Source organism: Xyrauchen texanus, chromosome 32 (genome assembly GCF_025860055.1).
Source record: "Xyrauchen texanus isolate HMW12.3.18 chromosome 32, RBS_HiC_50CHRs, whole genome shotgun sequence".
In the NCBI taxonomy this organism is placed as follows: domain Eukaryota; kingdom Metazoa; phylum Chordata; class Actinopteri; order Cypriniformes; family Catostomidae; genus Xyrauchen; species Xyrauchen texanus.
Genome location: NC_068307.1, coordinates 5,155,333 through 5,170,271, shown reverse-complemented (window position 1 = coordinate 5,170,271; position 14,939 = coordinate 5,155,333). Strand labels below are relative to the sequence as shown.

The 14,939-nt window shown below is 35.3% G+C and overlaps 1 protein-coding gene across 1 annotated transcript in view; it reads left to right on the top strand.

Annotated features, from left to right (window-relative positions):
- Positions 1-12,335, top strand: part of LOC127625916 (ephrin type-B receptor 2-like) — a 209,039-nt gene extending 196,704 nt beyond the window's left edge. The window contains exons 14-16 of the mRNA XM_052101373.1: positions 5,954-6,147; positions 9,519-9,674; positions 11,337-12,335. Of these exons, the coding sequence (XP_051957333.1) occupies positions 5,954-6,147; positions 9,519-9,674; positions 11,337-11,445 (459 nt within the window). The 3' untranslated portion in view covers positions 11,446-12,335. The remainder of the gene's footprint in view (positions 1-5,953; positions 6,148-9,518; positions 9,675-11,336) is intronic.
- The last annotated feature ends 2,604 nt before the right edge of the window (positions 12,336-14,939 follow it).

The following is a 14,939-nucleotide window of genomic DNA, read 5'->3' as shown; positions in this document are numbered from 1 at the left end:
TCTAAGTTGTAAGTTGATCTTAATATACATTAAAATCTTGATGTAGATAAATATGGAAAAAAAAATCTTACTACCTATATATATATATATATATATATATATATATATATATATATATATATATATATATATATATATATCTATATATCTTGAAGCCTACCACTAAAGTTCACCTGTGTCTAATGCATGGTTTTTGTAAACATAAAGACGATTTCACAGGCAAGGCACAAAGCCACGTTAAACTTTCTCTGCCCTTGATGAGAGCTCTCATTTCTAGCATCCTTCTGGGTGGCTGGGAAAAGGGAAATTATGGGTCCAGATAAAAAATGGTTTCAAATTGAAAGTGCGAACTCTAATGCTCTAAGAGGGAGTGCAGATCTCTGCAGTTATCTTATTAGCGGCTCCAGATAGCATTGCGGTCCTCCCAACGGGCTGGCCGTTTGAGGCGGCTGAATGAGATTAATCAGGCCTTGAATAGAGTGCAGTAATGGTTGAAATAATGAGCTAGGGAACGCAGGGTCTCAATTGGGTCCTCTTCGTACTTTCCACTTTATGGACGCTTATCTTGCTCCCGCCACCAAGGCATCTTTTATGGTTTATAGCATGTCATTCACAGTATTCTGTGTTATTCAAATGTCACAAATACATTCACATCAGTTTTTTGTGAGTAACTACCTCAGAATAGTAATGCTACTAAATTAACTAGTTTTTCAGTGGTATCCAGTAACGATACTTTTGCCAACAAGTAGCTGTGTAGCATGCTAAATCACATTACTGTATTTATGAATTATATTTACAAATTGATGCAAACCGCAGCAACCTTTTAGGTCTCCGTTTTTAGATTGTTAGCCTAGTTAGACTATGTACCGGAGTGACGTAGTCACTATTTGCTCATTTATGCTTCGCATAAAACCTCAGTATCTGTTTCACACATTTAGTGCGGCTATGCAGTTTATTTGCTGGAGTACAAGACATATCTAAACACAGAGTGACGTTCTTGATTTCCTGTTACAACTTGCAACACATTTTCCAAACGTAAAATTAAGTCAGTGTATATATTATAGACCATGTGTTAATCATATTTAATTTGACAGATGTTGCATGATTATAGATGAGTAGGAGGGTTGGTAGCCAGAGTCAGCCAGAAAGCTGCAGTAAATGCAAGGCGTTGCCAAACTACTTGGAATACAAGAGTAAATCTACAGCCGTGGCCAAAAGTATTGGCAGTGACATAAATGTTGTGTTTTGCAAAGTTTGCTGCTTCAGTATTTGTAGATAATTTTTTCACATATTTCTATGGTATACTGGATAACAATGATAAGCATTTCATACGTTTTAAAGGCTTTTATTGGCAAAAATATTTAATATATGCAAAGATTCAATATTTACAGTGTTGTCCCTTGTTCTTCATATCCTCTACAATTCACTCTGGCATGCTGGATATAAGCTTCTGGGCCAAATTCTGACTGATGGTGATCAATTCTTGCCTTATTAGTGCTCGGAGTTGATCATCATTTGTGGGCTTCTGCTTGTCCACTCGCCTTTTGTGGACTGAACACAGGTTCTCAATGGGATTAAGATCTGGGGAGTTGCCTGGCCACAGATCAAAAATTTCAATGTAATGAACACAGAGCCACTTCATTATTACTCTTGCCTTGTGACATGGTGCTCCATCATGCTGGAAAATGCACGATCATCACCAAATATTTTCTGGATCATTGGGGAAGTTGCTCTCATAGGACGTTTTGATACCATTCTTTATTCATGGCAGTGTTTTTGGGCAGAATTGTGAGAGAACCCACTCCCTTGGTTGAAAAGCAACCCCACACATGGATGGTCTCAGGATGCTTAACTGTTGGCACGACACAGGACTCATGGTAGCGTTCACCTTTTCTTCTCCGGACTATCGATTTTCCAGATGTCCCAAACAGTCGGAAGGGGGCTTCATCAGAGAAAATAACTTTGCACCAGTCTTCTGCTGTCCAATCCTTGTACTTTCTGCAGAATTTCAGTCTGTTCTTGATTTTTTTCTTGGAGGGAAGTGGCTTCTTTGCTACCCTTCTTGACACCAGGCCATTGTCCAAAAGTCTTCGCCTCTGTGCGTGCAGATGCACTCACACCAACCAATATTGAGCCAATATTGAGCAAGCTCTGCACTGGTGGTGACACGATTCCATAGATGACTCCTCAGGAGGCGGGAGTCCTGGTGCTTGCTGGACATTCTGGGACGTCCTGAAGCCTTCTTCACTGCAGTTGAACCTCTCTCCTTGAAGTTCTTGATGGTCCGGTAAATGGTTCTTTGAGGTGCAATATTCTTTGCAGCAATTTCCTTGCATGTGAGGCCATTTTGATGCAAAAGGACAAAAAGATAAATTTTGATACAACTTAGTTATATGTAAAATAATTCCGTGTTTTTAGTTGTAAATTGTGCACATTATTTCAAACATTGATGGCTCATATCATTATAATATATACAATTTCATAATATAATATTACTTGATAGAATGTATAATTTTTTTATTTTTAACAAGTTAAAATGTGATTATAATAATGATGATATACAAATTATTAAAAAATAATTATACACTTTCTCATACTTTTTCAGGACAGGTTTTGTTCAGTTCTTTTTGTTTGTTCTGCACCTAATCAGCCTGAATGTAGCCTATTTTTTTGAAGGTTTGTTTGTGATTTTTTTCTTATAGAGAGAGATATATGAGCAACTTTTATTATTTAAACTTTGAACATTTATATTGTGAAATTAGAACATTTGGCGCAAATAAAAAAAATAAAAAAAGATTTGTCATACTTTGTTAAGTGTTATTAGGCCTTGTTTAATTGAGATCATATCAATTTATGAACCGCATATCATATATCGAACTGAATCATGAGATAAACTTAACCTCCCATTCCTAAATGTGTACTAGAATCAATTTCAATTCTATTGCGTCATTCGCAATGCATCTTTGGATTGTAGTTCATTCCCTCATGAAAGACATTTAAAGGATTAATTCACACCAAAATGATAATCATCTCATCATTTACTTACCTTTAAGCTATCCCAGGTGTGTATATCTTTCCTTCTTCAGCAGAACTGAAGTGAAGATTTCTATAAGTACATTTCATCTCTGTTTGTGCATATAATGCAAGTGAATGGGTGCCATCGGTCTGCTGGCTATTTGATGGTCCAAAAGTCATATTTAGGCAGCTTAAAAGTAATCCACATGACCCCAGTAGATAATTTAATGTCCTCTGAAGCAAACCAATTGTGTAAGAAAAAAATCGATAATTAAAATATTTTTTACTTCAAATAGTTGCTTCTGCTCAGCACTGGATTGTTGTTTGAACTGACGGTCGTTCCTCTGTTGTAAACAAAGCGCGTCCTTCCGACTTCTCGCTTAAATGCGCCATTGCACTTATGTCACTGACGCATCAACTGCTGGCAGGAAGCAAGTTTTTAAAGTGAATAAAGTTTTAATTATTGATTTAATTTTTACACAAACCTATCGATTTGCTTCTGATCGACTGGAGTCATGTGGATTACTTTTATGCTGCCTAAATATGACATCAAATAGCCAGCAGACTGATGGCACTCGTTTACTTGCATTGTATGGACAAACTGAGCTGAAATGTACTTATAGTTCAGCTGAAGAAGGAAAGATATACACATCTGGGATAGCTTAAAGGTAAGTAAATCATGAAAGGATTATCATTTCATTTAAAAATCTTTCATGTGGGAATGAACTATAATCCAATGATGCATTGCGAATGACACAATAGAATTAAAAATTATATAAAAATATAAAACTATTGATTAAAAATGTGTTAATTATAACTATAGAATGTATTTAAAGCATATTGCAAAAGATTCAGATATGTACAAATACAGTATATTCATATATTCACAAGTGTAGGGAGACTGATATGGTTGCGTCATTTTGCAGTGCTTCATGAAAGTGGGCGGTCGCTGCTGGGCTCTTGTGGTGTGGTGTATTTGCCGCGATTCTCTGATTGGTGGATTTTCCCCCTCAGGATCATGGGTACTGTAGTTGTTCTCCAGGAATTCCACTATTAAACACGATTTTTACACAAATTTATTAGAATTATTATTATATTTTTTATAGATTTAACAGAAACATACAACATCAGCTAACAACCTCAGAGCTCAAGTTGTATTGTAAGGCTTAAAATTTATCATTAATAATCAATTCCCCTATGGAAAACATTATTGAGATTTTTACTTTCGAAACCAGACTGTTGTGCGCTATTGACTAACACTTAAGCGGTCGCAGTGCGTATGCGTCAAACACATTCGTGTGAGCTCAAGATACATTTATTATACTTTGAAAGGCTGGAACACTTGACTGCACAAGGCAAAACAATATATGATCAGAGAGGAAATATACATTCTGCCAGATACATTTTATCACCGTCTTTATATTAATACCGCTGAGTTCTATTAACTGACTTCAAGAGGTATTTAGAAAACAGCTGTGTTGACCATAATCGCTTATTTATAGTCTGTGTGTGTATGCCATGTAAAAATGTGCTTGTGGGTGTGGGTGTGGGTGTGTGAAGGTTGAATTTGATCATGTGTGTGTTTGTGCCCAATGACAAATGGGTTCCTTGGGTTCCCCTAAGACCCAGATAGTGATCAGAGAGCATTTATGAAGACTGCAGATCAATCCTCTGTCTCCTACTGTGTTATAAGCCCTAAAGACACCAGCTCTTGTCTGACGCCGCCTGCTTCACGCCAAGCCTACAGTTCCTATCAAAACATTTGTACTTTATGGCAGTACGATAAATTCATTTCACTTCAATGAAATCTAATACATTATAGGTTTGTGTTACAGGATTAGACATCTACTGACACTGATTAAACATTCAAATTATCCAAAGTTATTACAAGTCAATTCAAGACATTTTTTATTTATATAGCGATTTTCACAACACACTTTGTTTCAAAGCAGCTGTACAGGAAATCATGCATTAACAAAAAATGAAACCATAATATCTATAAAGTCTTAGAGTCATCGTTGTGTAGTTTGATTAAATATGATTGTACATTTTGTATAAAAATAAATAATTCAATGATAATTGTATTTAGATCCCCTGTGAGCAAGCCGAAGGCGACTGTAGCAAGGAACACAAAACTCCATAAGATGTTAGTTAATGGAGAAAAATAACTTTGGGAGAAACCAGGCCTCTGGCTAAGCAGCATGTATATAATGACAATATTAGTTATTTATGTGCAGTGCACATTACACATTATCAAGCTCTAATTTAGCCCACATTATAACAGACTTTATAATCATTAACACACACCAGTCCTGTGAAATAATCACAGATGTCAAGAGTACAGCATAGCTTAAAAATGACATATACTGTTGGAAACGTGGATTGGACTGTATATATATATATATATATATATATATATATATATATATATATATATATATATATATGTAAAATTCCACACAGAAAATTTTGAGTGATGATGCAAATGAATCATTAAATCGATGCATTTAAAATGGACAGTTTAAACTGATTCGTTTAAATGAATCAAACTAACCAACTCTGTCTCATAATCATGAGACAAGGATCGCAAAACTAATGACACACTTAATGGCTTAAAAATGTGCATTAAAATCATTGTGATATTCATTATATCGCTAATTTTACAGCCACAGCTAAATCATTGTGAATGCTGTATATGGTGAATATTTGAAATATCGCCCCAGCCTGATATCATTTTCTGTCACTTTTTCACTGCACTCATAATGAAAATGAAAAGATCAAAATAAAAATCCCTAAAAAATTACAAATGATATGTATATTTTTATTACCTTTAGACACAGACAGACACGTCTACTGCAAAAAAAAAAAAAAAGTTCTTTGCGTGGCTATTCCCCACAGCCAGCCATAGACCATCACAGATCTGTGTCTCCCTCTGCAGGTCATCAATGCCATCGAGCAAGACTACCGACTGCCCCCTCCCATGGACTGCCCCAGCGCCCTCCACCAGCTCATGCTGGACTGCTGGCAGAAAGACCGTAACAACCGGCCCAAGTTCAGCCAGATTGTCAACAACCTGGACAAGATGATCCGTAACCCCAACAGCCTGAAGGCCATGACTCCTCTGTCCTCAGGGTGAGTTAAAAAACACACCGAGTAGAGGATTAGAGTTTGCTTGGATGGTGACAACAAATATTTAGTAAAATTGAGTGGTTCCAAAAAATGTGTGACCTGTCTACCTAGGCAGCATCATATGTGCACTCCCGAAACAGCAGTAACACTATTCTGCCTTCCGAGCCAGGGTTTCTCCCCTGATTGTAAGGAGGCTGTGTTAAAAATATTTCTGTCATTTTCTTAATTTTAAAAACATTTAGAGATAATTCCAAATGCTGTCTGTCATTTGCAAGATAAAAAAACAAGAAAGAGTACAATTTAAACCAAGCGTTGTGTGGTTAAAGCCTTAAAATTATACTAAAGTCTAAAATAAAAGTGTAAAAATGTAGAAAACAGAATTCTGCTTTCTAAAGACAGAAAAATAAATAAACAAATATGCAATTAAAACACTACTTAATTAAAAAAAGTTTAATATTAATATTAACAAATTAAATAAAAAAAGAAAGTGTAGCCTTTCTTAAGTGAACATTCCTTTAAGCCTTTTAAAGTCACTATTTCAAGGGCCAATAATAAAATAGAGACTGGAGTAAATAGTGATTTAGTGGTTAAACAAAAAAAAAAAAATGTATATAAAAATGTTCGAAAAATAATCATATGTGAAATTAAATTGCTTAAATTATTGACCGTCTTTATTGTGTTATTATTAGATTCAATGAATTTGGAAATCGTGAGATCAATCATGATTATTTGGTAAAACTGTTAACATTAGTTAACAACAACATTAGTAAACATGAACTAACAATGAACAATACTTGTTAAGCATTTATTAATCTTTGTTCATGTTAATTTCAACATATACTAATACATTTATAAAATCAAAGGTTGTGTTTGTTAACATTAATTTATGTACTGTGAACTAACATGAACTATATTATTAACTAACAAAGATGAATAAATGCTTTAAACAATGTATTGTTCATTGTTAGTTCATGATAACTAATGCATTAACTAATGTTAACAAATGGAACCTTATTGTATAGTGTTACATATTATTTTATTCTATTGACAGCCATAGTTGTATAAGTGTTTAGAAAGGTTTGCAATATATGTATACTGTATTTCTTAACCCTTTGCTTGCTCACTTGTAAAGCGATATTCTCAGTAAAGCTGCTTTTGAACAATATTTATTGTGAAAGTGCCATATAAATATATTTGAATTTAATTGAATATTTCTCGTTTCAGGTTTACATACAACATTTTTGAGTGAAAATATGACGATAAGAAAAAAGATACACTGTATATATGAAATAAATATATTTGGAGATAATATTTGACAGATAATACTTTAATCACACAGTATATTTTGGGCTTAGTACAGTGACAAAATAAAAGCCAATGATTTAGTTTTGATTAACTAACATGTTATCTTGAAAATATCACCCAGTAAAGTTGGGTCCATATACATGAAATTATAAAGCTGCTTTTATATTATTGGAACGGGGTCCCTTGCAAGGATATTATCATATTCGGGGCTCCTTGGTATTGAAAAGTTTGAAACCCCCTGCAATAAATAACAGGGGCATGCGTCCCCACACCACAGTTTATAACAGTTGCAATGCCCCTGACTTGATTACATTTTTAATTATTGAAAATAAGAATTTTGGCTAAATCATATCTAGATTTAAAATGTACAGAAATGGCCCACAACCCTACATAGGACATTCAATTATCAAATGAAATGGAAAAAAAAAACATTATGGATGGAACAATAGACTAAGCTGGAAATTTGACAATTTTGTACATCAATGATTATTTGTAGCCCAAGCTCTGATTGGCAAAGAAATACTAACAGTGAATTAAAGATATAACATTTATTATATAATTTAAAATATAAGGAGGTACTTCAAAATCAATAAATAAAAATAGGCCGTAGTGTTCGGCTTACAAAAAAGTTTGAAAGCCTCTGATCTTTGATACTTTATTTCGGTCAAAATTTAAAGCAGCATTCATACTCCACAGATGCACCAGGATTCCACATATTTTTTGTAAGAGACAAGCAAAATGTACACTACTAATAAACCCAATATTTATGTGTGCTTTGTGTTGTATATGCTTAAGAGTATTGCATCATAATACCAGACTCTATTGCAATCAATTGGAGATTGAGATTCCATTTCATTTATGATGCTGCTTTTGAAGACAGTAGCCTATGTAGGCCGTAGACAGCAAATCGCCTCACTTGGTTTTGGAACAGAGCTTAAGTTTAACCCTTTATTTTTAGTCATTCGGTGTGTTGTGCAAAAGTAGTAACAATAAATCACATTTATGTTGAAAGTTATGGAGATGTTTAAACAAGTTTCTTCAGTATTTAGTTTATAGAGACACATTGCCTTTTTGGAAAGGAGAATAGACACAGAAGTGCAACTTTACACTAAGGTATGCCGTGGCAACATCGAGGGATTGTAATGATGTTTTTAGTTTAAACACTGCACATACATAATATGGTATTGTATATCCGTCCTTGTTACATGATATACGTGTGGTTACAAAACAACATTACTTAATTCGAAGTTTCTTTTTGACACTTTTTCAGCTATTTAGTTCTTAGATTTGTCTGCCACACTCTGTGTTGCACAAATGTGTGTGTGTGTGTTCGGTGTTCCTATATTAGGGGGAATTTTTTACGTCTGACGTTTTGCAAGACTTTGTCTAAGACAGACTCGCACATGTCCTGCAAGGCACATTTAAAAAAACAAAACAAATGTAATATGACCTATATAGAGCTGTCTTTTTCCAAATGATTCTCTTCATTTTTTTAATCTGGGGGGAAATGCTTTGGTCTTCTTATACCTGTGGTGTCATTTATTAATGCCAAAGACTTTGTGTGTTATTTCTTTTGGCATTGAATTTCTGTGTAACAAACTCTTCTGTCACAATGCTGATGGTTAGAAGCTTGGGTTGTGCATGCTATCCACAAGTTCCTTTCGCCTGGAGGCTTATACGCCACAGAAATGTTTCTAGAAAGTATAGTCATCCGGGGGATGTTAATTGCATTTTTTGAAGAATTAAATACAAGGGCAGAGGATATTTTGCACTTAAATTCTCCACTCCACTCCACAGATTGAATCTTTATGACCCAAAAAATAAAATAGCCTGTAATTCTCATGTGAGTCACAATTGCCAAAAATATGCACGTGATTTCAGTTTTTTTTGCATTGATAATCATTTACCAAATAGACGTGCACCACATGTAATTTAGGAATGTACCATGTTTGGTGGGATTTATTTGTGGGGACTATATGGTATATGTGACTTGATGTTTAAAGGCTATTTCACTGTGTAAATTCGCAACAGTGTGACTCATCTCTCTCTCTTTCTCACTACCCCTTTAGAGTGCATTTGCCCTTGCTTGACCGCAGTGTGCCCGACTTCTCTAGCTTTAGTTGTGTGGATGACTGGTTGGACGCTATTAAGATGGGCCAGTACAAAGACAACTTCGCCAATGGAAACTTCACCAGCTTTGATCTCGTTTCCCAGATGACCATGGAGTAAGTCCAGTACCTGACAGAGAGAGAGGGAAGGTGGAAAAGAGAAAAGAATAAGGGGCAGTTCACACAGAATACGTTAGATGCAGCGCAACGAATGGACAATACAGGTGTCTCGAGACGCGTTTTCTTTTAACTTGACACGATGGGCCCTATTTTAAGAATGTTAGCACTAAGCACAGTACTATGCCATAATTCATAAGCACAAAGTTAGTCTTGGGAAGTGGGTTTGGCGAAATCACGTGGGCAAGGCACTAATTGGGTCAAGTGCAATTTAATTCTTCTTCGGCACCATCTATGTTCTATTATAATCCATTCCCTGTTAAGCATCAGTGATATAAACAAAGACAGCATATTCATAATAAGTTGGTAGCGTAAATTGACTGTATGCAATGAATTAGAAGAATAGCAATATGGACTTACACTATTTTGTGCATTAACTGCGTCCTTGTTAAATGGGACACACTCCTTTTATATGCATGGGAAATGTGATTCAGCATATGGATGTAGGTTCCATTAAATTATAGAAAATTAAAGTATTATTAATCATTTTCTTCTACTGACACACAAATCATTGCTTAGTATTAACCTTGATTGTATCGGCACACACTTCACTTCTACCGGTCGATTTTGATAAAACAAAAAAAAAAAAAGTAATTTTTTGAAACAAGAAAATTTTTAAACTAAAATATTTTTATATTCAAATTACACTTCAAACGAAATTAAAATATAATGAAGTGGTCAAAAAATTATTCAAAATCCAAACATTTTACTCTAAAATCACTTTATGACAACAGGTGGAAAAATACCAATACAAATTAGATCATAAATACAATTTTAAATATAAACAGAATAATTGAAATATAAACCATGACCTATAGATAGTTTAACACAAATGTCATAATTTTAGTTGTCAAATTTAGTCAAATAATAATTATTTTTTTTTTTCATAAAAAGGCTATTGTCAGGGACATAATTTGATGTTCCACATTATTTTCAGAGTTTGGACATGAACTATATTACCACTTGCTGGTGGAATCTCCAAACTGCAAATGCACAAACTGAGTTTATACTTTGCACTGAAAACAGACATGCTATTGAAATGTCTTAGCACAATTACCTATTTCTCAGGAAATGATAACAAAACGTAATTATCATACAATACACCCACAGTTAGTGCAAACACTCCCTCCTATGGCCACTTGCGCTTTACGCTGGCACGAAAATTACGCTTAGAATCAGTACAAAATTGGATAAGACATAGTGGACGGTCGTAGCACATAGCACTAGTGCATTTAATTGCAAAACTGGAAATCAATTGAAAAAAATGTTGGTATCTATCCTTTTCTGTGTTGCTGGCCATGTCAATCATAGTATAAATGGGAGCCACACCCATGCAAGCTTAAATTCCTCTCCTCACCGTGTTACCTAGCGAAACCAGACACGCATCATGGTGAAATCAAAGGAGGTGTTGTTGATTCAGAGACGCTTGGGTTGCGTAACAAACAGAGGATGATAGGGATAGACAAATTTATCTGTTCCTCAATCTTAAACTGACATGCTGAGTTTAGTTTGGCATCATGTGAATAAATATGTATTACTTTAGCGTTATGGTATCTACATAAGCATGCTCATGTTTCGTCTTGTCTCTCTCTTTGTGTGTAGAGATATTCTCAGGGTCGGAGTGACACTAGCAGGCCATCAGAAGAAGATCCTCAACAGTGTTCAGATGATGAGGGCCCAGATGAACCAGATCCAATCAGTAGAAGTTTGACACCAATGCCCCCATTAGACTGGGAAGAGGACAAGAGGAGGACCATCTTGAAGGGGTGGGGCAGCCACCACAGACCCCTGAGCCTGATTTTCCTTCTGGACTACCTAGGATATCCACCTGCCCTTTCTTCCAAATACTCTCTCGTTCTCCATCGGTGTCAGCCGAATTCTCCATGAACCCTTCAGCCGCCCTAATGGGCTCGTTCCGGGAAAACCGTGTCTGGCAAATTTGGTCACAACATCTGAACATTTAGCTTTAGCTTCCCCATATCCCTTCAATTTTCTCTTACTTCCTTTCCAGTTTTCTTATTTTATAAATTTTTTGTTTTGTCTTCTTTTCTTTTTTCTTTTTTTTAATTTTTGTAAAGAATTTTGTAAGCAATGACAAAACAAGGAATCTATATCAAATGTATAGATTGGTGTAAAAGTGCAGACTAAATTACAAGGCTACCCTTTAAAAGGGCAACGAAGAATCAGGACATGTAAAATTTTCCCCACAATATGCTTTAGAGATTTACTTTATAATATTTCATGCTGAAAATCTTGAACTGCCTGCTCATTGATGACACACGGGACATTCTGCCAGACCCTAATCCTTCTCCCCTTGTTGACAGCCGAGGGAAAAGGATGTGAACACCATGAAATGGACCTTCCTTTTGCCAGGCATTGCTGCCTTGAAGAAAATACGAGACTTTTAGTTTTGTAGTTTAAACCACTTCAACACGAACAAACAAACAGGAAAAAAGTCTTCACTCCTAAATAGTTACCTTACTCACAGTGTTGAATTTGTGATTTCTCATTGCTTGAGGGGAAAAAATGAAATATTTTATGTATAAGGCTAGACAGCCTGCCATATAGAACAACATCCCTTCGTACCTCGTCCTGTACATATCAGATGCACTTGAGAGTGTGAGGTCATCCACTTGATGTAGTCAAACATTCAGTTTCGGTTTCAGTATTAGACGGACTGACAGTGACATTTGATAGATTTTCTTTTGCGTGTGCAAAGGTGGTCATCTTGCATATTCTTCCTCCTTTTTCAAAGGTTTGTCATGGGCTAAGATGATTTAGTTTGAAAGACGCCATCAGATATTCTTACCCACAGTTGTATGCCGGAAAAATTCCTTAGAGTTGTTCTTTTTATGAACTGCATACAGAGAACGACCACAAGTGGATGGACGGTGCGGCCCTCGAATTATCTACCCTAGTCAGTTTTATGTTGGAATCCCTTCTGCGCGTGTGCGTGTGTGTATGTGCATGTGTGTGTGGCTCGGTGAGCCCAAGGAGCTGCAGTGCATGTGTGGTGCGAAGCTTGGATTTGATACACTTTGCAGATCACTGTGTTAATATGCCTCTATTTTTGCCACCAAAATTTGCTTTCTTTTAAAAAGATGTTTTATAATGAGGTGTTAGGGGTTTTCATATCTGATAAAGTATGCAGTTAGAGGAAATTTTCATAATGGGGACGTGACGTTCATCATTGTGGAGTATAGTTTTTATATAAGGATATTGATATTGTAAAACATTTTTGAACTGGGTACATTCACATTCATGTGACAAAACACGGGGCCATTAAAAAAAACAACGTTTAGGTAGAAATTTGAAATCTAGATGGTTTATGGTATTAAACTGGGCCATTTAACGAACACAAAACAATCGATATCTGCAAAATATTGTAAATTAGTTGTTGTGTATAGCTTTTATTTGATTTTTTACAGAGAAGACCTACAGTACAGTTTTCCAAATAATCCAAGGTATGGTACTTCCACAACACTCTCTGAGATTCTCTCTCTCTGTTACATACATATAAGAACCAAGACAACTATGTAAATAACATTCTCCTCCCTCAGAGAGATTTTTCTTCAAGGTGTGTTGGATTTTAGTGTACAGATTCATTTTTGTATGTGTTGTTTAAACTGAATGGAGAGTCACTATTGTCAATGTTCATTTTGGGCCTTTTCATTGTGTTCTAATATGGGCTGAGAGATGAACGTGTGCTTGTGTGTTTGTATGTCCAGGTACATCCAACGTATCATCATTGAGGTCACTGTGGTTAACCGTTGACATGCTTCTCACTCAGCCAACGAGGGTCTCACATTATTCCATAACCTCAGGGTTGACGTGCATCTTTAATCTATGTTAAAAGCATGCGGTACTGTGAGGTCAGTTTGGCGTAGGTAGGTGCACAGACTGATTCATCATTGAGTGTGGATAAAGTTCCAACGTAGTCTCATGACAACTCGTACGAGATGGAGAAATTTTAAAATATAGCACAACTTGGCCGGTAAGAAAGTTACGACATTTATTCACAAAGAAACCAAATATTCAACAAAAACAATATCAAACTGATACTATACAGGCTTCAAATTTTAGCCCAACACTTTATTTTAACCTTGTTTGACCCTGTGTACACATGTGTGGACGTTGTATTTTTGTTTCTCTATACGCAACACATAATTTTAATTTATTTAAACCGATCTCAGTTCAGGAGACTCTGTGCTGTCAGTAAAGGGTTGAACTTTCCACTCACAGAGTGCACAATCTCATCTGGTAAAAAACATAATTAGGTTTTTTACATTAAAACTCTATTGTCATCTGATATGCCATTTTAAAAATTTGAGCAATTTATCGTGAAACACCACACTGCTAAACACAATGTACACTAATGTGTACTTTAGTGCATTTTATCCTTAGAAATCCTTTATTTATTGTGCAATATCACATTGAGAATAAATGGGTTCTTCCAAAAGCAGAAATATTTTGCTTTCAGATCCTTTATATGGAGTTAGGATGAAAGGTGCATTTCGAACTGTTCTGAGACCAGTGCAGAAAGACAGCACACTGGAAGTCATCCACTAAATAGGGAAAAAGGGTGCATTTATGCATTTAATCCAAACTTCATATGAAAAGTTCAGTTTCAGGCAGCAAATGGTGTTTGAACAACATGTTTGGCAGACATGGGACAATGATAATCAGTACATAGATTTAGAATTTATAATGTATCATTTTATTTTAACATGGTTGGCAGTGATTGGATGATGCTGGCCATTACTTTGAATCAGAATTAATTATGCTTATTTCTGATTTAATGTCTGTAAACACTTTCTAAAACTTGGTATTATATAACATTTTAAAACTTAGTCTCGCTCTCTACATTTTTAGGAAAAATATTTACTCTAGATTTTTTATTTGTATTTATTTATTTATTTTTATTTTTGTGCATGTTTAATAGGTGCTGCTAGTTACAAATCAAAAAGTGAAATGGAAAATGCACACAGCAGTCACGCTCCAGAAAAGAAAGGAAACATCTGTGAAAAGAAATTTGGTTATTCATATTTTTTTATGCAATACAAATGACTGATTTACACTGATCAGTCACAGCATTAAAACCACTGATAGGTGAATAACATTTATGATCTTGTTACAATGGCACCTGTCAAGGGGTGGGATATATTAGGCCGAAAGTGAACAGTCAGTTCTTGAATTTCTTGTGTT